The sequence below is a fragment of the Balaenoptera musculus genome, chromosome 10, assembly GCF_009873245.2.
Source record: "Balaenoptera musculus isolate JJ_BM4_2016_0621 chromosome 10, mBalMus1.pri.v3, whole genome shotgun sequence".
Lineage (NCBI taxonomy): Eukaryota > Metazoa > Chordata > Mammalia > Artiodactyla > Balaenopteridae > Balaenoptera > Balaenoptera musculus.
In genome coordinates, this window is record NC_045794.1 from 349,902 (window position 1) to 370,946 (window position 21,045).

A 21,045-nucleotide genomic window follows, 5' to 3' on the forward strand; every position below is an offset into this window, starting at 1 on the left:
TAACCACTGCACCACCAGGGAAGTCCCTATTCCATAGTTTTTATTCACTGTAAAATTGGTGCCACAGTCACTTAAGAAAAATTGGGAAGTACAAAAAAGTAGAAAATCCTGCGATTTTATGATTTCACTGTAACCAGCCCATGGTTTCTGGTTGTATTTGTTTCCGGTCTTTTTTCTTCTTTTTAAATTCAGTTTCTATTCCTGAGTTCGCGTGTAGCGACTGCCCTGGTCCCTGGAGGCCTCTGTTCCTGCTTCTCCGCGCGCGGCCTCCAGGGACCTGGCGAGGGGCGGGGCCTGGAGGTGGGCCTGGGGCGGAGCCTTGTCGGTGTGCGGCCGGGAAGGGGCGGGGCCGCGGCAAGGCTGAGGAAATGATGGAGTGGGGGCGTGGCCGTGCCGGGGAGGGCGTGGCCGGCAGTAAGGGGGCGGAGCCTTGTCGGGCGGGGCGGGAGCTACCGGAAGTGGGCTCGCGGCGGCTGCGCGCTCCACCCCCGGGACGTCGGCTTTTTCCCGCCCGAGCCTGGTGCGCAGCCGCCTCGCCGCCTGGCGCCGCCGTGGGAGGTGAGTGCCGCCGGGCGTCCCCAGTCCCCGCGCCCTCCGCCCCTGGGCCGCCGTGTCCCTGCCCCCGCGCGCTCCGTCCCGCTGCTCCCTCCGCGTGAGGCAGACGCGGGTGCGGGCCGAGGCGCGTCCCCGGCTCGCGCTGCTCTGGACACGCTGCGGGCGGCGGAAGTGGGTTGTTGAGTGACTTAGTGACCGGAAACCCTGAGAGATCCGAGACCCTCAGCCAGCAGGCCGGGCGCGGGGCGTGGGGCGCGTTTCTTTCATCCAGCGAGCGGGACGCGCTGCGCTGCCGGGGTGGGATGGCCCTCACGGGGGAGGGGGTGGTCCTCACTGAGGGGGGCCTCACCCCTGAGACCCTTTCGGGCGACTCCGCCCCGGCCATGCCCCTCCTGCGGGTCTGTTTGCTGCCCAGGCCTCCGTCGGCGGCTTCAGCAGGGGCACGTGGTTCCCAGTCCCATCCCACCCGTCGGGACGCAGGCGGGTCGGGCCGGGGGCTCTCCTGGGCCCGGGTCCCTGCCATCTCCGGGCAAACCCTGAGTCCGCCGGGAGCCACGGGTGACTGTCCCTGGAAGAGGGTCTGCGCTCGAGCTGGGGGAGGGTGGGAGGAGCCCTCCGGCTGCAGGGGTTGAGCTGGCTCTAGGAAGGCACCGCGGGGAAGAGGATGGGGCGGCCCGCGGGGCGGCTTCTGGCCTCCTGCCCCGAGGGAGGAGCTCAGCGCAGCTCACGGGGCAGCCTTTCCGCCGGGGTCCAAGGACGGAGTTCTCTGGGCTGGGCCCAGAGAAGACTCCGCGGGACAGGGCGCTGTGTGGTGGGAATGGCAACGGTGGGACACCGGGATGCAGGCTTTGGAGCAGAGAGCTGCCGGAACAGGGGCTGGGTCCCGTAAGTCTTGTCTGAGGAGGTCAGGCCATCCGAGGTGGACTCTGAGGGGTGGATAGGAGCTTGCCAGCAGTGCGGGAGTGCTGGGGGAGGGGCCCTGCTCCCGGGCCTTCGCAGACCCAGGACTGGAGGTCCCACTCACTGCAGATGCGAGCGGCCTGCCCGGACGCCCCGGCACCCAGGAGCAAGGAGGAGGGGGACCGGCCTGGCGCTGCCTGTGGCGGGGGAGGGGTGGGGCCTGTGCCCCGATGGAGGAGCGCGCGTCGTGCGGAGGTGCCCGGGACGCCGCGTCTGGACTGTCGGCCCTGAGAAGCCTCGCTCCAGAGCTCTGGCAGGTGCTTCTGTGGCTGCGCCTCTGGTGACCGGACGTCAGGTGGGGGCTGTGGAGGGAGTGGAGGCCTGCAGTGCTCCCCACCCTGCTGGGCCTCCCTTGCACAGGATCTGACAGCAGCACCTGGGCCCCCGGGGGTCACACGTGTGCTCGCCCGAAGCACACGCGGAGCTCACTGGGCGGGACACGCGGGCAGAGCTTTGTGTCTGGACGAATGCTGATCCGAGACGAGGACGCTTGAGTACCCTGCCGCCCCAGAGCCCCAGCTCTCCGTGCGGGGCTGCGCTGCCTGGGTTCCCGGCCGCCGCCCCACGTCCCAGCCCTGCTCCCCTGCACCTGTTAGACCCGGGGTGGTGGTGGGGAGGGCCTGGCCTTTCTGCAGACCCCTCCCTGCGGGCAGCCTCGGGGGCGGGGGAAGCGTGGGGCGGTGCCGTGGACCCTCTCTGGGCCTTTTCCCCAAGAGCCCTCCCCGGTCCTTTCCCTCCTTCCTCTCCCTCCCTCCTCTTCCTGCCTGTGCTGGGCTGAATGGGGAAGTTTCCAGTGAACAGCGGACGGACGTGATCATCTATCTGGGTGAACCGCAGAGCAACCACTTCTGGAGGTTCTGCTGCAGATTGAGTTCTCGGTTGGCTTTTGTGTGGGTATTTGTGTCCAGGGTCCTAGAAGCCACCACTGAGACAGTGAGGAAGTGGCTCGTTTGCAGTTATCCCCTTCCCTCAGTGTCCTGTCATCGCGGGTGGGGAGGACACGAGTCCCCTCTGGGTCACAGAGCAGGTTGAAGAGGGGCTGGTCACCTTCAGGCACACGAGTGCCGTGGGGCCCAGGGACCTTCTGCCCTGGTGGAAGGATGTGGCGGCCGGCTGGGAGCGGGGCTGCCACGCGTGGGGAGAGGCCTCTTCCGGGGCCAGGGGTCCGGGTCACCAGGAGGGCCGTGGGACATCCCTTTTCTTCTCCCTGGCTCCAAGGCGAGGGAGGTTGTTGGGACAGAGGCCCACCTCGACGCTCTGGAGCGGCCCCCGGCACACCGGCCTCTGCGGGCCGTCTTGCCGCACCCCGTGTGCGCACACCTCTCGGCCAGGGCCTGGGCAGGTCGGGCGGCGGGAGACGAGGACACTGGGACTCGGAGGCTTTTCGCACTGGGGGGTGGGTTTCACTTCTGGGGCTTGTGTGACGGGGTGGCTCCCCCTCTTTATTCCGCCCTCCCTTGGGCTGCTTTTTAAACCTCTTATTGAGGTATTTCACATATCGTAAAATTTCCCCATTTAAAGTGGTTTCCAGTTTACTCTCAGAGTTGTGCAGCCATCACCACAATCTAATTTTTGAGCATCTCAGCAGCCCCCAAAGAAACCACGCACATTATCAATCACCCCCCAGTCCCCTTATCCCCACAGCCCCAGGTGACCCTAATCTACTTTTTTCTCTGTGGAGTTGCCTATTCTGGGAAGTTCATATAAATGGAGTCATACAATCTGTGGTTTTCTCTGACTAGATTGTTTTCATTCAGCATAATGTTTCAGAGTTCATCCAATGTTTCAAATTTCATTCCCTTTTATGGCCAAATAAATATTCCGTTTTATGAATATACTACATTTTCTTTATCCATTCACCACTTGATAGACATTCGGCTTTTTGCTGCCTTGAATGATGTCACGATGAACATTCGTGTACAAGTTTCTGTGTGGACGTGTGTTTTCATTTCTCTTGTATATATGCCTGCCTAGGAGTGGAATTGCTGGGTCTTGTGATAACTCTGTTTAACATTCTGAGGAGCTGCAGAACTGTTTTCCAAAGTGGCTGCACTATCTTACATTTCCACCTGCACGGTATGAGGCTTCCGGCTTCTCCACATCCTCGCTACCACTTGCTATTATCCTTTTGGTTTTAGCTGTCTTGGTGGGTGTGAAGGGGTATCTCATTGTGGGTTTTTTTCCTTTCTTTCTTTCTTTTTTTTTTGGCCGCGCCGCACGCGTGGCTTGTGGGGAGCTTGGTTCCCTGACCAGGGATTGAACCCGGGCCCTCAGCAGTGAAAGTGCAGAGTCCTAACCACTGGACCGCCAGGGAATTCCCCTCTCATTTTGGTTTTGATTAGCATTTCCGTAGTGGTTAATGATGTTGAGCATCTTTTCATGTGCCTGTTGACCACTTGTATATCTTTGGATCCTATTAAAATCTTTTGCCCAATTTTTAACTGGGTTGTTTTTTTATTGTTGTTAACAAGAATTCTTTGTATATTCTGGGTACAAGTCCCTTGTCTGGTAAATGATTCACAAGCATTTTTTCCCATTCTGTGGGTTGTGTTTTCACTGATCGTTTCCTTTGAAGCACAAAGGTTTTTAATTTTCAAGAAGTCCAGTTATCTATTTTTTTCTTGTATGACTTGTTCTTTTGGTGTCATATCTAAGAAATCACTGCCTCTCCCAAGGTCATAAAGTTTTATTCCTTTGTTCTCTTCTAAGAGTTTTTTTTTTTTTAATGGTTTTAGCTCTTATATTTAGGCCTATGATATGTTTTGAGTTAGTTTTTATATATGATATGAGATAGGGGCCCAAATTCATGCTTTCGCCCCTGTGATACCCAGCTGTCCCAGCACCATTTGCTGAAAAGCCTGTTCTTTACCCTGGTCTTGGCCCCTTTGTCAGAGGTCGATGAACCATAAGTATTAGGGTTTATTTACGGACTGTCATTTCTGGTCCATTGATCTGTGAGGTTATCCTTTGCCAGTACCACATTGTCTCAATTACTGTAGCTCAGTCATAAGTTTTGAAGTTGGGGAGTGTGAGTCTGCCATCTTTGTTCTTTTTTACTTTGGCTATTTTGTGCCCCTTGCATTTCCTCATGAAACAGGAGCCATTTGTCACTTTCTGCGGAAAAGCCAGCTGGGAGCTTGAGGGTAACTGTGTTGGGTCCGTGGGTGTCTGGGGGACTCCCACTGGTGGAACGGAATACATCCTCCAGTCCATGGACAGGAGTGATTTCATTTATTTAGGTCTTTACTTTCCTCCAACGATGTTTGTAGTTTTCGCTGTACAAACCTTACACTTCTTTTGTTCATTGTATTCTGAAGTACCTTATTTCTCTTGATGCTGTTCTGTTTCTCAGTTTCATATTTGGGTTGTTTATTGCTGGCACGTAGAAGTACAACAGATCTTGCAGAGATTGTGTCCTGCAGCGCTGGTGAACTCATTTATTACTTCCAGGGGTGTTTTAGTGGATTCCTGGGGCTTTCCCATATGTAAGATCATGTCAAATCAGTATCTTAAAGTCTCTCGGTTGCTCCCAGTGTGTGCAGCCAGGATTGAAAGCCAGTGGTTCCCAGGCCTGTGGGATGGAGGGGAGGGCCGAGGAGCGGAGCAGGCACTGGGGTTTCTGAGGATGTGCCCAGCGTCTGGGGAGGCCTGAGGGACGGAGAGCTTGGCGCAAAGGAGCCAGAGAGACAGACCAGCGTCCACACTCCAGCTTCTGTCCTGGCGAATCCAGGTGGCAAGGGGCTGGCAGTGAGGTCACACTGTGTTCTGGGTGAGTGGCAGCTCCCACCCCGCCATGAATCGTCAGAAGGGGCCCACGTGGACACTGGCCTGGGCCTCCTGTGGCTCTGCGTTGACCCTGTTCATCCGCTTCGGGGGAAGGACTGTCTTACGTGATCTCAGCAGACCTGGCGGCCGCCTTAGAAATCCACGTTATCTAGAAACTGGTTGTTATCATCTATCTTACTGGTTCCCTCACTAATTAATGAGCTAATAAATAAAATCTTGGACATGTGTTCATTTTATTGTTTTGTATTTGTATGAAAGTCATGGTTTCGCCCTCTTCTTTGGCTGCCAGTTTTGGAGCCGTCCCTGAATGTGTGCCAGTGGGTTTCAGCCCCCAGAGGCCACATCTCAGGGCCAGTGGAGTGGCTCCCTCTGTCCTGTGTTTGGCTGGGTTTTGTGTTTGCACATGTGGACCAGTTACTCCGTTGGTGCCTTCGCTGACTGTGGTCCTTGTGGTGGGCAGGCGTCAGAGGTCTGCCCTGTGTTGAGCGGGAGAGGACAGAGGATCTGGGTGGTCAGACTGTGGTTTGTGTCCTTGGTCTCTTTTGAGCTCAGTTCAGAATTTTGTGCCACCACGGAGAACCACTCCTTGACATCCGGACCCGTGAGCCTTGGTGTTTCTGTGTTTACTCTTGACCTGGCCCTGAAGTTGTGGGACCGACGCCATGTGCCCTGTGGGTCTGTAATTCAGCAAGGCCTTGGCCTCTTGGTGTGTAAATGTGCGAAACGTTTTCTCATCATTAGGGAGTTAGGTTGTGAAGTGTCTCAAATTGGAGGAACTCTGTTCTCATTGGCTTGTGGACCTAAATAAATGCTTATATAAATCAAATATTTCTAAAATTTCCAGAAAATCAGGAAATCTCGTTTCTAATAATTTAAATGCATTAGACTTTAAAAAAATTTAAAATGCACAGAAAGGAACTCAAATTTTCTTTATTTATTTATTTTTGGGTCTTTGTTGCTGTGCGCGGGCTTTCTCTAGTTGCGGCGAGCGGGGGCTACTCTTCGTTGTGGGCTTCTCATTGCGGTGGCTTCTCTTGTTGCGGAGTGCGAGCTTCAGTAGTTGTGGCACGCGGGCTCAGTAGTTGTGGCGCATGGGCTCAGTAGTCGTGGTGCACGGGCTTAGTTGGTCCACAGCGTGTGGGATCTTCCCAGACCAGGGCTCGAACCCGTGTTCCCTGCATTGGCAGGTGGATTCTTAACCACTGCGCCACCAGGGAAGTCCAAACTCAGAAACGTTTTAAGAATACAGGTTTGGGGCTTCCCTGGTGGCGCAGTGGTTGAGAGTCTGCCTGCCAATGCAGGGGACACGGGTTCGGGCCCTGGTCTGGGAGGATCCCACATGCCGCGGAGCAGCTAGGCCCGTGAGCCACAATTACTGAGCCTGCGCGTCTGGAGCCTGTGCTCCGCAACGGGAGAGGCCGCGGTGGTGAGAGGCCCGCGCACCGCGATGAAGGGTGGTCCCCACTTGCCGCAACTGGAGAAAGCCCTCGCACGGGAACGAAGACCCAACACAGCCATAAAATAAAAATATAAATAAAAAAAATTAAAAAAAAAAAAAGAATACAGGTTTACAAACAGACTCACAGGTACAGAGAACAAACCAGTAGCTACCAGTGGGAGAGGGAAAGGGGAGGGGCAAGACAGGGGGAGGGGATTAAGAGGTACAAACTACTATGTATAAAATAAATAAGCTACAAGGATAACATTGTACACCACAGGGAATATAGCCAATATTTTATAATAACTATAAATGGAGTATAACCTTTAAAAATTGTGAATCACTATGTGGTACACCTGTAACTTATATTATACATCAACTATATCACAAAAAAGAATGCAGGTTCACATAATTAAGATAAATCTTTGGCAAATGAGGATAAATTAATAATTTGGGGCTTTAAAAAGCTGTGTCTTTTCTCTGATTTATTGGTATTATAGTTAATATTGATTACATGTAATAATCAATATTCAGTATATCAGTATAACGTTGATATAATACATTTTATTCTAATTGGTTTCCCCCCAAACTTCTACAGGTTTACTTATCAAATCAGCTAATATTACTCTTACATGATGTTTAAAGTTAAGAGAAATGTAAATTTGTTTTCAACTAAGTTGAATAGAATTCTGACATTGTTTTTACTTTAACAGTATTACAGGGTGCAGCTTGGACGCACATTAAATTGAGTTAATGATGGCAATCATTGTCTACCTAGGTAACTTCTAAGTAAGACAGGATACCGAAGCATTGGGTACCAGGTGTAAGTTCAAGTGTTTTCAGTATCCTCAGCAGAGGCTTCGTTTCTGGCTGGTGTCGCTCAGCGTGTCTGCACCATGGGGACGCCCAGGGCACGCGTGCTGCTGGAGATAGCGTCTGAGCTGTGACACCCGGGCACCTGGTTCTCTGTGAAGGAAGGTCAGTCACTTGGGTTGAGTTGTAATTAAAATGGATGACAGAGAAAAACTGTTGTATATGTGCTTTTATTTTCAAGGAAAGGGGGTCTTTTCCCCCCCCCCTCAAACTTTTTGGTCTCTCTTTTACACATAAAAATTACTGAGGACCCTGAAAAGCTTTTGATTAAGTGGGTTTTATCTATTTTATGTGTGAGAAAGTAAAACTGGAGAAAATTTTCAAATATTGTTGATTTGTTTGAAAATATCAGTGGCTGTTGCTTAACGAACATTTTTTAAAAATACTGTATTTTACAAAACAATGTTTTTAGTGAGAACATTGTTTCATGTTTTTGTATATCTCTTAAATGTCTGAGTCTGAGAAGAAGCTATGAAATGTCACAGTTTTAGCAAAGTTTGCTTGTTTTGATGGTCTTGCCTCCTTTACTGTCAAAACGATTTTTTTTTTTTAATTGTTTATTTTTGGCCGCACCGTGGAGCTTGTGGAACCTTAGTTCCCCGACCAGGCATCAAACCCACGCCCCCTGCAGTGGAAGCGTGGCGTCCTAACCACTGGAGTGCCAGGGAAGTCCCGAAAACAGTAAATTTTGATGCTTTTATGTTTTAAGGGGAAAAACAGCCCCACAAAGAACAAAAGTTGATCACTTATGAGGAGCGTACGGTTTTCTTAGTTTCGTTCATTGATAACCATGTCCTGTTTCTCAGGCATCCGTGACCCCATCTTAAGTGCCCAAGTGGACTCTGACAGAGCTTCCAAAGGTTGGACGGACCCTGAATTTAGAAAAAAAAATGTTTTCAGGATATCTTTTACACCTAAGACTATCATTGAGACTTCCCAGAGTGCCCCTGGAGAATCCCAAAGGCCGTTCACCTTATAAAGAGAGCGATTATACAATTAATCAGATTTGTTTGAAGTGTTACTGTTGTGAGGCTGCTTTGGTTATGTTTACAGGAAAACATTACTCATTTAAATGTTTCAGAAGCTGTGTGCTATATGAGGACGCCTTTATTCTCAGGGGAAACACTGATCACGTTTGTTACGTACTGTACCCCAAAAGAGAATCTGACCCCCTTCCGTTCTGATGTTGTCGGTTAGAGAAACACGTGAATCACCCCCGGCAGCCTGTGCCCTCTGGGGATGACTTGGGGCTTTTCGTGTGTGTCCTCAGCAAAGAAGGATGGAATCAGAGACTTGTGGAAAGGACTGGTACCAGGTACTTTGAACCAGTGATACTTCACAAACAGGCTTTTGTGTTCTCCTGGCTTCAACAACTCAGAGCTTCACCCAGGGTGCAGGTCAGGGTTTCCAGGCCCTTCTGGATGCAGACGGCGTGGGCGCAGCTGCTGGGACCCACAGACCAAGGTGGGAAACTGGTGGTTTGCTCGGAATATTGCTGACGTTTTCATTTCTGTTTTCTAGACACACGAAACTTTCTCTTTCTTCAACTGTCTATAACCCATAGAAATTTGGTAGACGGAAATGACATCTAGTTCTTCCTGACAGAATTCTTGTTAAGTTTCCTCATTTTGTGTGATGGTACAGCTATTTGCATAGGTTCAAAAAGAAGACTCTGGGGGGGGGTTTTTCTTGCAAACTTTTTTTATTGTGGTAAAATATATGTAAAATTTTACCGTTTTAATCATTTTAAGTGTACAGCTCAGTGGCATTAATAGGAATTAATAATTCTCTAGAAAACAGGCACGATTTCTCATGTAAGTGGGGCAAGACGGTGTGTGTCCTTCTGCGTCTGGCTTGTTTTGTTCGGTGTAACATCCTCAGGGTTCCTCCACATTGTCGCAGGTGTCAGAATTTCCTTCTTTGTTGTGTGTGTGGTAAAATATACATAAAATTTTCCACTGTAACCACCTGTGAATGTCCCCTGCACTGAGGTGCCACCACCCCCGTCCTCCCCAGGACCCTCTCATCTTCCTGCCCCGGCCCCCAGCACCCGGCCCCCGCCCTGGGCCAACAGTCCACTTTGCGGCAGAGAAGTGGACTCAGGAAGCAGCTGCCCTTGTGCGTCTGGCTCATGTCCCTCGGCTCAGTGTCCTCAAGCTCCGCCCTGTGCAGCAGGTGCCAGAATCTCCTTCTCTCTGCGGCTGAACGAGACTCACTGCGTGATGGACGCACTGCGTCCATCCACTCACGCATCAGTGGATGTTGCGTTGTCACCACCTGTGCTGTTGTGAGTGACGCAGCCAGGATGGGTGTGCACGTACGCGGAAGCAGAGTTACTAGAACAGACGGTAATTCTGTGTATAAGTTTTTTGAGAAACTGCCTACTGTCCTTCGTTCTTTTTACCAGGATGTAATATAATTGGACAACTTGAGAGCCTTCCTCAGAACGTCCTATTTCTGAATGATGCTTGTATGATCGACTGTGACAGGCCACTTGTCACAGAACTGAGCTGCCTTTAGGGAGTGAAGGCTACAGAGCCCCCCAGAAAAGCCAGTCTGGCCCTGGGGTCCCCGTCCTCCGTGGTGGGAAGGTCGCTTCCTGCAGGCCAAGGAATCTGAGATAAGTGGGGACCCGCGTAAGAGAGGCCGGGACTGAATATACGAGTGGACGGTGGCAGAGCAGCCTGCCCGGCCCCTTCCCCCAGTCCCCCCCCCCCCCACCCCGTGACCACCAGCCCGGGAGGTCAAGTCAGAGTGCTCTCTGGGACAGTCCAGGAAGCTAAAAATAACTTCAGGGCTCGATTGATACCTGACAGCTTCTCTCCTTTCTGTTCGTGCCTCCGACATGGGGCGACACAGAGGACGCCATCGCACAGGGAGCCACGGCCAGCAGGCCTCCTGCTTCCCCCGCGGCCTCCTCTGCAAAGCTCCCCACCCCTTGCCTGCATTTGAGTCTCTGCCACGTGCAAGTGTCTGGATCCGTGGCCCCTGTTCCCCTAGCTGGGCTTCCTTTTCTCCGCACACACCTAGAGGGGCCGCAGGTGGAGCCTGTGAACTTGCTTGGCCTGGCCTCCTGCCCGCCCTCGGGGTAGCAGAGTCCAGCCTGAGCTTCCTGGTGAGAATTTCCAGACCGAAGCTGATCTTGTGGCTTTAGTAGCTGTTTAATCTAAATTTGCAAAAGAAACCTAGGAGGCCTGGCTGGTTAATTAGCATTCTTCTGAGACCCACCCTGTTTGTGTGTGTCAAAGAATAACCTTTGAGATCATTACCAGTCCGGAGACTGTCAGGAAATCTGTGAAAGACTCTGAAATGGGCAAAAAACCTGGATATTCTGGCCAGCTCACTGTTTCTGGTTTTCTTGTCTTGGAGCTATTTTACACCTCTGTAAGTTGCAGAAAACGGATGCTGATGCAGGTGATTTGTCCATAGAAATACAGGTGCTCTGCCGTCGGTGCTTGTGTGCTCTTTGAGTGGTTTTAACATCTTTGTTTCCCCCATTAAATAATCAGTTACATAAAATCTTTAGTAAGTGTTCATTTCAGAAGGAAAAAAAAGGAAATCCACCTCCTCCAAACCCACTGTCTTTCTGAGGAAAACAGAGGGGCCCAGCCGTCCTGCAGAGGAACTTTCTCCTGTGGATCCATCCCGTCTGGGTCAGCGTCCGTGTTCTGCTCTCATTCTGTATCCTTACATAGAGGGAGAGCTATGAAGACATATATGCACAGGTGACCTTCGAACAACAAGGGTTTGAACTGCATAGGCCCCCCTTCTGTGGGGATGTTTTTCACTAGTAAATGCCCCACGGGCTGTTGCTGGTTGAATTGGAGAATGCAGGTCGCGGATACAAGTAAATTCTGTACCCGCTGACCCCGCATTGTTCAAGGGTCACTTACATAAAGGCATTAAAACATTTTATGGAAGTATGTGTTGAGGCGGGAAATGAGCACAGCGTCAGCGATGTGGACGTGGATCAGGGCCGCGGGGACAGTGGGGAGGGCAGGTCCGGGTGGAAGGCAGATTTTATGTGAGTTACCCCTTGATGGTGGCCTCCCCGGTTTTCGGAAGCTCGTTCCTGAGAGGGCGCGGTGGAGGCCGAGGCTGTGGCTGGACGTGGGTTGGCTTCTGCGGCCTTTCCCCCAGGGGCCTGCTCTGTGGCACGTGGTCCTGCAGCTCTGCCTCCTGCCCCGGAGGCCCGCGGAGGCCCGCGGGCCAGCGTCCTGCTGCTTCCCGTCTGTCCCTCCACGTTCACCCGCGCCCCTTGCAGCCTGCCCGGCCCCAGGGTGGGTTCCTCCGACTCCCGGTGGGTGGCCTGGGTCCTGGGGATGCGGTCCCCCAAGGCCCTACCCGCGCTCCCTGGGGGGAAGCCTTGCCCTTTCTCCCCGGAGAGGAGCTGGTGGTTCTCTTTTTACCCCCTGTGTATTTAGGAACCGTGTGGAAGTTCCAAATTTGACTGTTACTGCCCTACAAAAGGACCGATTCATTGGGTTTAGCCTAATACTGTGTGTAAACACACATTCACTGGTGCGGACATTTTAACGCGGGATTATTCTGTTGAGACTGCTCTGCAGAAATATTTCTGGTCTGTTTGGACGTCTCTGCGATGCACATAGCTCTCATTCTTTTATATTTTCCATGTTGGGGGCATAATCTTTTTAAACTCAGTCTCCGATGGGCTTTTGTCTGCTCAGTTGTTTATGCCTGCCAGGTTATTTAGTGTGGATTTATATGCCATCTGGAAGCCTGAATCTTTTGTGTGACTGTCAAATACACATTCTTTTCTTAATTTATACACATCTTTCTGTGCCAGACTGATCTCACCAGCCCTTGCAGCCACGTGGCCCTGGGCCCAGGCGTGCCTCGTTTTCCCACCCACTCGGTGCTCTGGGGCTGCAGCTGGGGAGGGTCGGTGGGGAGAGCGGTGATGGGGCCATGGTAAGGACACAGCAGGTCCCTGGAAACGTCCAGGTGTTTTTCGTGGAGGGAGCCCGGCGCTCCAAGCACTGTATTGACTTGGAGAGGGTTCGGGAGCAGACGGCCCTGTCTGCCTGACCAGTGAGCCCAGGCTGCTGGGGGCTGGGCTGAGGTGGGCGGGCGAGGGCAGCAGGGCTCCCTGTTCTTCCCTGGGGGTCCTGGAGGGGTATCCCCACGGGGCCCTGCACCCACCCTGTGTGTGTCCTCTTCCAGGCTGCCGACCCGCACCCCTGTGAGCTGGAGCCCACGACGCTGCCTGGGCCATGGACTCGAAGGTCAGACGGGCGGTGGTCCTGGGGGTGTGGGCGGCGGAGCCTTGGGTCCCAGCTCCGGGGAGCACAGGGCGGATAACCCTCTCGTCCCCTCACCGCTTCCGCCCGCTCCTGTGCAGCACGGGCTCAGAGCTATAGCGTCGCCGAGGTTGCATGGGCCGGTCCCCCGCCTCAGCAGGATGGGGCCTAAATGGTGCCTTGTGCTTTGCGCGAGTTTAAAAGAGAAAGTCGCGCCTGGCCCAGCAGAAGCTCTTCTTCACCTCCTTCCTGTCTTTGCCAGGCAGTGTGGCATCTTCGGGCGTCCAGCCCAGGGCCCTTCGTGTCCCCACCAGTTCCATGGGGGCGGCCGCAGGCCTGAGGACTTACTAGGTGGTTCACGAGCTTGGCCCGGTTTCTGCATCTCTGAGCAGACAGCGCCTGGGGGCTCGGTGTGCGCTTCTCAAACATCCCTCTGCAGGCCTGGGAGCTGTGTGGTTCCCAGCTTAGCAGCTCAGGAGAAACGTCAGCTACTTGAGCAGAAGAGGTTTCGGGAGCTGCCCAGGTGCCGCTTCTCCTGACGACTTCAGTGGGAAAGGGCAGACACACTCCCAGGGCTTTGCTTTCCCCTTTCTTTCCTTCAAGCTGAGAAAACCGAGACACAGGCGTGCCCCACAGTCAGGTTCATGGTGAGACATCCAGCAGCTTCCTCTTCCCCCATCAGAAATTTCACCCTGCTATAGATTTTCTGACTTTTTCCCCCCCTTTGATTTTGTTTCCAGGTGTTTTTAATTACAGTAAAATTTACCATTTTAACCTTTTACTGATTGATTGATTGATTGGCTGTGTTGGGTCTTCGTTGCGGTGCACAGGCTTCTCATTGGTGGCTTCTCTTGTTGCGGAGCACGGGCTGTAGGCACACAGGCTCAGTAGTTGTGGCTCGCGGGCTCTAGAGCACAGGCTCAGTAGTTGTGGTGCACAGGCTTAGCTGCTCCGCGGCATGTGGGATCTTCCCAGACCAGGGCTCGAACCCGTGTCCCCTGCATTGGCAGGCGGATTCTTAACCACCGTGCCACCAGGGAAGTCCCCATTTTAACCTTTTTTAAGTGTCCGGCTCAGTGGCATTAAGAGCACTCGCGTCGCTGTGCCACCACTGCCCCCTTCTCTCTGTGCATTTGATGCCTCAGGGACCACACAGATGAGAGGGATGGAGCAGTGCATGTCCTCTTGTGTCTGGCTTATATCGCTGAGCATGAAGGCTTGGTTTGGTTTTTGTTTTTTGTTTTTTTTTACTGTTTGTATGGTGCTGTTCATCTATACTGTAGCATTCTTTGATTTTTTTTGATAGGTAGAAAAAGAAAATGAGATTGATTTTTTTTTTGTTTTGTTTTGTTTTTACTGTTTGTTTGGCGCTGTCTTCTGCAGGTTTGGACACCAGGATTAGTCTAGTTTATCACACACATTGGACAGCTCTCCATCGTTTTCTCTGCACTGGCACTGATTTTATAGCACGAGTTATTTTTGCCTCCTATAGATGAAATCTGTATTATGTCCGGCAAGATTTCCTAAGTCTTGATCATTTCTCTTAACATACTTTAACCTGTGACCTAAAAGGATAAACAACTATCCAATCTTCCACCTTCTGAGACATCCGTTTCAGCTTGTATCACTCATCCCTCCTTGGCTTGTCACCAGCCTTGCTTGTTCTTGGTGTGAAATGCTGTTGGTCTTCTGGGCCAGCTGCCTGTTTGGGAGTCCAGGCCAGCCTGTTCTTGACATGCTCAGAACAGAGTCTGTCCACACGCTTCCCAGCCGGATGGCACTAAACGCTTGGCTCCAGGGCCTGAGCCCTCTAACACGGGATGCTCTCCTTCTCGCCCGGCCACTTCTGTTCTTTGTGTTTCGGGGGGAAAGGCAGAGGTCACTGCACCTGGGTTTGATACCTGACCTGGCGTAGCTGTTGCCAACCGCTGCCACACACCCAGACTCTGGACCCTGTTTACTAACCTCTCGAAAAAGACGGCCTGGTTCAGTTCCCTGGGGCTGCAGCAGGGAAGGCCCACGGCTGGGTGTTTTCCTGAAGTGTCTGGAGGCCACGAGTCTGGTATCAGGGTGTTACAGGACTGGTTCCTCCGGAGGCTCTGAGGAGCCCGCTCTGGCCTCTCCAGCTCCGGTCTCCATCTGCACTGGCATCCCTGTGTGTGTCTGTAAGTCAGCCCCTTTCTCTTGTAAAGACATGGGTCATGGGATTAGGGCCCCAATCCAGGATGACCTGGCCTTAATGTGACATCTGCAAAGACCCCATTTCCAGATAAGGTCCTGCTCTCAGGTCCTGGCGGTCAGCACCTGGGCCTGTCTCTGGGGGACACGGTTCAACTGCAGCCCTGCCTCAGCCCCTCTTCTCTCCTGACCGGGACATCTCCTGAGGTAGAGACGAAGCACGTTCTTGAGTTTCTCAGCTGCCTTGTGCCACTGGCCTCACTGTAAAGATTTAGTAGAGTAGAGCTTTACATACATTTCCCCCCTTTTAGGAGTAATTCTGGAGAAGTAAAGGCTGAATAGCAATACATAAGCACCTTATTTTATGCATTTTGTTTAAAACAATTTGTCCTCTAAAAACTGTCCTCTCAAAGTTTTCTGATTTTCCTAATCAGAATATTTTTCTAGTATTTTCTAATGAAAAACATTATGGACTTAGAAGTAAATTTTACCTGCACCTTCGTTTTCTCCCTGTGACTTCTCCCAGCCCAGGCCGTGTGTTTTGCGTGTGTTGATCTGGGCGGTCTCGGCATCCTAGCCTCTCACGATGCCCTCTCATCCCAGGTCTGGGGGTGACCTGAGCACCCCTGGCCCTACTCTGCACTTGCCTTCTTGTTGCCACGTGCAGCGGCCCTCCTGGCTCCTGCCGTGCTGCTCGTGGGCTTGGCCAGGGGCCTATTATCTACCTGAGGTCAGCCAGGCCTGCCCAGAGGCAGGTGTTGCCTGTGGTCACTACTGCCCGGGCTGTATTGAAAATCTGCTTTTGCACAACACCCTCCTGGGCCCACAAAGGACATGATGGCAGAGGATGAGCTTCTAACTGCTGGATGCACTCCCAGTGAGCGTGGGCTCTGGCTGGTAAAAGATATGCGAGGCCCGGCGCAGGCGTGCAGAGCCAGGATGGCACCTAGACACATACGTGCCTGACCTCCCTCCCCGGGGCGCACCAGCTGGCCGCCGGCAGGTGGGCCACCTTCTGCAGAATTGGAGCTTTTCGGCATCTGTACGTGGCCCTGCGGACTGGCCCCTGCCCACTGGGAGGGTGTCCAGGCCCCGGGCCAGGGAGGCCCTCCCGGGCCCGGCTGCCTGGCCCGGGGCCACGTTCCCACAGGACTCTCCTCTCAGGTCAGCAACGGCGCCAGCCCCCAGGACGAGCGCACCACAAGCCTGCTGGTGTTCGCCTTCCTCCAGAGCTGCCCGCACTCCCGCTGCCACCAAGAGCTGGAGGTGCTGGGCCACGAGCTGCCCGTGCGCGCGGCCCATGATGATGAGCTGCAGACGGATGGCAACTGGTGCAGCCACTTCCGTGAGGGGGCGGCAGAGACAGGTAGGCGCCGGGCCAGCCTCCACGGCCCAGATCCGGACTGTGGGGCCTTCGGGCTCAGGTCCACCCCGTGTACAGCGGAGCAGGCCTCGCCGAGTCCAGTCAGTTGAAACCCACTTGGGTTCCTGAGGATTCTTTGCATCTGTGCAGCGCCCATGCTTTACTCCTGTGCATGTCATGGCCATGATGATCTGCACGGTCACCAGGGCAGCGGGGACCTGGGGCTCTTTTCTTGGGCCGGGCCATCCTCCGTGTGTGGCAGATTCTAGGTGTGCGTCCTGTCCTCCCGGCCTCAGCTTTTGCCACCAGTGCTGCCTCCATGGAGGCCGCTGGGAGCTGACGGCTGGGAGCCCCTCTGGAGGTGGGCTGGGCACAGCACACGCTGGAGCTCCCTGAGGAATTCTGTTGGGTTCCTGAACCAGCCTGTGCTTCGGGGGTAGGCTCCCGGGTGTTCCCGACGCTCCCGGGAGGCCTGGGCTGGAGTCCGCCGCCTGGTGTTGGGGGGGGGTGGGGTGGTCACTGCCCTCTCGCGGCTGATCCAGCCTCTGGGCCCCCAGCTGTCTTACTTCAGGTGGCTGGCGACGCGGCAGGGGGTCCCCACCAGCCAGGGTTGCCTTAGGCCCCCTTTGGGAAGGGGCAGGAGTAGCTCTGCTGTCAGGCCTGCTGCCCCGGTGGCCCCCATCTGCACCAAGCCCCCCTCACACTGTGGAGCCTCGCTGGACGCACAGGGCAGGGTGGGCGCTCGGGTAGGACACGGTGCGTGGTCAGGAGCGTGAGGGGGTGTGGAAGCAATGGGCAGAATAGAGGCCTGGCTGCCACTTGTCAGTGGATTTGTTCGCTCAGCTGGACGGGAGGAGGTGGGAGAGTGGGGCCGTGGGGGGCTGTGCAGGAGGCGGGTCAGGACAAGCGCACGGGCCGGGCCGCGAAGGGGACCACGGGGTCGAGCATGGCCGGGCTGTCGACCCAGGTGGAGGAGGTCTCGGCAGGCGAGTGGTGACCTGTCCCCAAGCAGAGGTGGGCGGGTAGTGGGAGGTTTCGGGGCGAGGAGGGCTCGTGTTGGGGTCACACAGACACGTCTCAGTGAGGTCAGGGCTGCAGCCGGGCCCGTGGAACTCCATGGGTGCAGGGCTGTGCGGGCTGTGCAGGCACTGCCGGCAGATTCCACCAACCACAGGTTGGAAATACTTGGGGGAAAAAAGTTCCAGAAAGTTCCCCAGAGCAAAACTTGAATTTGCTGTGCGCTGGCGTTGTATTAGGTGGAGGTGATCGCGTGAGGTTACGCCGGCCCCTGGAGTTTGGTGCCCGCGGGTGTCCTGGGCTGGCGCCCACCCAGACCCCGAGGGACGAGTGTGTGGGCAGGTGGGCGAGGTTGCTGGTTGGGGTCCAGACCAGAAGGCGCGGCACTTGGACCCTCTGGTTTCCCAGCACGTGTAGACGTTACGTGTACACTACACGGAGGTGTGTTCGGTGTGCAATAGCGCTGTCTTAACAGCATTCGTGCCTTAATTAAAAGTACTTCTTCATTGCTACATGCTAACCATCCTCTGAGCCTGCAGCGCGTTGAAGCAGTGACGTCACTGGTCACCATACAAATATATAATAATGAAAAAGTTTGAAATATTGCGAGAATTACCAAAATGTGACACAGAGACACAGAGTGAGCAAATGCTGTTGGAAAAACGATGCAGGGGTGGCTGCCACACGCCTTCCACACGCGTGCCGGGCGGAGGGGGGCTGGAGGGGGCCGAGTACACTTCCTGTGCCGCGGGGAGAAGCAGCGAGGGGGCTGGTCACTCAACGCCCCGTGTCCCCAGCTGCGTACCCGGGAGCCAACCTACGGCTGGGAACCCCCGAGCCCCTGGAAGCTTCTGTTCTGGGGAGGGGCTCAGATGGTGTCCGGGAAGGAAGAGCGTGGTATCTGGGGGGGGGGCGGGGGGGGGGGAGGCAGAGTCCAGGGCGAGAGGCCGCGGAGCCTCTGTCCTGACCGCTCCCTCAGCCGACAGCCGTTGGACGCTGGGCCTCGAGCCCGGGTTGCGGCTACCCCAGCATCGCAGGCCCTTCTCCCGCCCGGCCCCTGCGCCCGGTCCCGTGTTCACGCCGTCCTCACAGGGCTCTGGATGCAGGGCCCACCCCTTTCCTGGAGCGGGTGGAGCGGGAGCGGGGCGTGAGCGGGGCGTCATCTGAACCCCCCTCGTCTGCACGTTAGACTCTGAGACTCAGGAGGAAGTGGTCCGGGACATCGCCAGGCAGCTCGCCCAGATTGGGGACAGGATGGAGTGCAGCATCCGCCCGGGGCTGGTGGCTGGCCTGGCCGCGCAGTTCAGGAACAGGAGCCTGTCGGAGGAGGTGAGTGAGGAAACCCACGGGGCTTGTCCTCTGCCTCCTGGCAGACAGACCAGCGTCCAGGGAGGTGGCTCAGCTCGTGACTGCTGGAGAGAGTCAGCCTGGCGAACTGTCTCTCAGAAAAAAGTCACTTGACACCTGAAAACCTGAACCTGAAGTCAGACTCAAGAGTTTGGGGACAGAGCCCCCCAAAGATTAACAAGACGGATGTGACTCTTCCTGAAACAACGTGTTCCACTCTGACTGCTGAGGCTGCGGGGCCCCCGCGACCTAGAAACGCCCTCGGGCTGGGCCCGGCGGGTCGAGCCCTCCTGCCTCTGGGAAGGCCCGTCTGTCAGGGAGCCTCCCTCTGAGCTTCGCTGGCTGGCGTGGATCAGACACAGGCTGCTGGTGCCGTTCTTGCTGCCACGTGTTGGCGTGTGGAAGGTCCTTTCCGGTCCGGCGGTCCACGAGGCCTCTCCCGGCAGGAGGTCTCCATCCCCCTCCCTGCCCCCATGTACCGGGGCCAGACCCCTGGGCAGTGACTGACCTTGATCTCAGGTGCCTTTGAGCAGGAGATGAGGACCCGCTGAGGGGGGGGCGGGGGGGTGCCTCGCCTGCCCCCAGCTTTGCCTCCTTCTCTCCTCTGGCCTCCTCAGCTGTTTACAGCACTTCCCCCTCCCCGCGGGAGGCCTGGTAACCGCGCCTCTGCTTCCACCCATGCAGGACAGGAGGCGGTGCCTGGCGGCCGCGCTGGAACAACTCATGCAGCTCTACCCTGCGGACGTGGACCATGAGAAGACCCTGCTCCTGCTGACCATGCTCGTGGCCAAAAAGGTGGCCGACCACTCGCCAGCTTTGCTCCAAGATGTCTTTCACACCACAGTGACCTTCATCAACCAGAACCTTCTCGCCTACGTGAGGAACTTAGTCCAAAACGTAAGAGCCAGTGGTGGCAGCTCCTGGGCTCTTAACCGCCCTTGGTGTCCGCCTCTCCCCAGCCCGGCCCCCTCTGAGCTCTGGGACCCTCACTGCAGGGCTGCCTGCTGGGGAGAGACCCCAGGGAAGGTGGTCACGGCCCTTCCTGCTCAGGAAGAAAGGCTTGGTCCTGCGTCTGGGAGTCCGGCTGTTTCTGAGAGGAGCTGCTGTCAGCGGGCAGCGGAGGCCGACTGTGCACCCTTCACAGGCTCATGAGAGCTGCTGGGGGGCGGGAGAGAGGGCCGGAGGGGCCCACGCTGGGCTTCCCCAGGCTGCTGTCGGCCTCACCTTGTCACAAAAATGAGTATAATTTAAAACACATGCTTACCAAGGAGGGTGAGCGGTCAAAAGGGGGTAAAAACTGCACACATCTGTCCTCCACCCAGGATATTAGAAAGTCTGGTGCTTCAGTTTCACAGACCACCTGGAAGGGAAAGTGGATGTATCTTATCTGTAAATTTTGGGGTTTTATGTGTCGGGAGTCAGGCGTCTGACCCTCTTAACATGTAGTTGATGAGCCTTAAAAGCATTCTCTCTGCGTGGCCTTCAGTTACACGGGCTTTTAAAAATAAAAACCGGAGGGAGAACACAACCCCAACTTGTTGTGAAACCAAGCTGAGCTGTTGTTGGAAGGAGATAAGCCTCTGTTAACAGCTTCCGGACACGGTGGGGCTGAAACAGAACCTCGGTCCAGTCCTCGCACCCACTGATATGCCTCTTGGCACCATAAGTGACTTGGTGAAAGCTGTGTTTGTTTGCAAAGCCCCAGCTGCACTTCTGCTGACTGTGGCCCTAGAGGCTCAGGTCTAGGGTCCTGGCTCAGGAGGGAGGCTGGCTAATCCCGGCTGTTGTCCTTTCTTGCTCCAGGAGATGGACTGAAGGGACGACTCAGCAAAAGCACGACTGGTTACAACTTGAGATGGTGACAGCAGTGTAGCTGTCTCCACACAGATGGAGCCTCTGCCACTTAAACATGCTCAGAGAAGACAGGCACGAGATGACAGCTGTGTATCTCTCACCATTTTAAAGGCAGGGACCATTTAGGAATTTCTTCACGTACACGTGTGAACGTTTCACATCATCTACATCTATCCACACACTGTGCCTTTACCTAATGTCTGCTGGAGAGGTCCCCGCCTGAAAATCAGATCTAAAAGCAGATCGTGAGTTCCCTGGTGGTCCAGTGGTTAGGACTCCTCTGCGCTTCCACTGTAGGGACCGGGTCTGATCCCTGGTCGGGGAACTAAGATCCCACAAGCTGCAGTCAAAAAAGAAAAAAAGAACAACAAAATAAAAGCAGATTGACAAATAAAAGGCAGAAGAAAAAGAAC

The 21,045-nt window shown here is 54.7% G+C and overlaps 1 protein-coding gene across 6 annotated transcripts; it reads left to right on the forward strand.

The window, feature by feature from the left end:
* The first annotated feature begins 463 nt into the window (after positions 1–463).
* Positions 464–21,004, forward strand: BID (BH3 interacting domain death agonist). Of its 6 annotated transcripts, none has more exons than XM_036865845.1 (6): positions 464–558; positions 12,797–12,858; positions 16,216–16,417; positions 18,621–18,760; positions 19,463–19,675; positions 20,582–21,004. In XM_036865845.1, the coding sequence occupies exons 2-6, from the start codon at positions 12,847–12,849 to the stop codon at positions 20,591–20,593; spliced, it is 579 nt and encodes a 192-aa protein (XP_036721740.1). In that variant the 5' UTR covers positions 464–558; positions 12,797–12,846; the 3' UTR covers positions 20,594–21,004. The 6 variants fall into 6 exon arrangements, with proteins under 6 accessions (XP_036721740.1, XP_036721745.1, XP_036721744.1 ...); XM_036865847.1 differs by lacking the exon at positions 464–558 and adding an exon at positions 1,419–1,440; XM_036865846.1 differs by lacking the exon at positions 464–558 and adding an exon at positions 1,792–1,810.
* The last annotated feature ends 41 nt before the right edge of the window (positions 21,005–21,045 follow it).

What these genes read in the sequence shown, in the direction of transcription:
- BID (XM_036865845.1), top strand. An exon ending in TGAGGGGGCGGCAGAGACAG is followed by an intron (nt 16,418 to 18,620) that starts GTAGGCGCCGGG and finishes TCTGCACGTTAG; the next exon opens with ACTCTGAGACTCAGGAGGAA. An exon ending in ACAGGAGCCTGTCGGAGGAG is followed by an intron (nt 18,761 to 19,462) that starts GTGAGTGAGGAA and finishes CCACCCATGCAG; the next exon opens with GACAGGAGGCGGTGCCTGGC.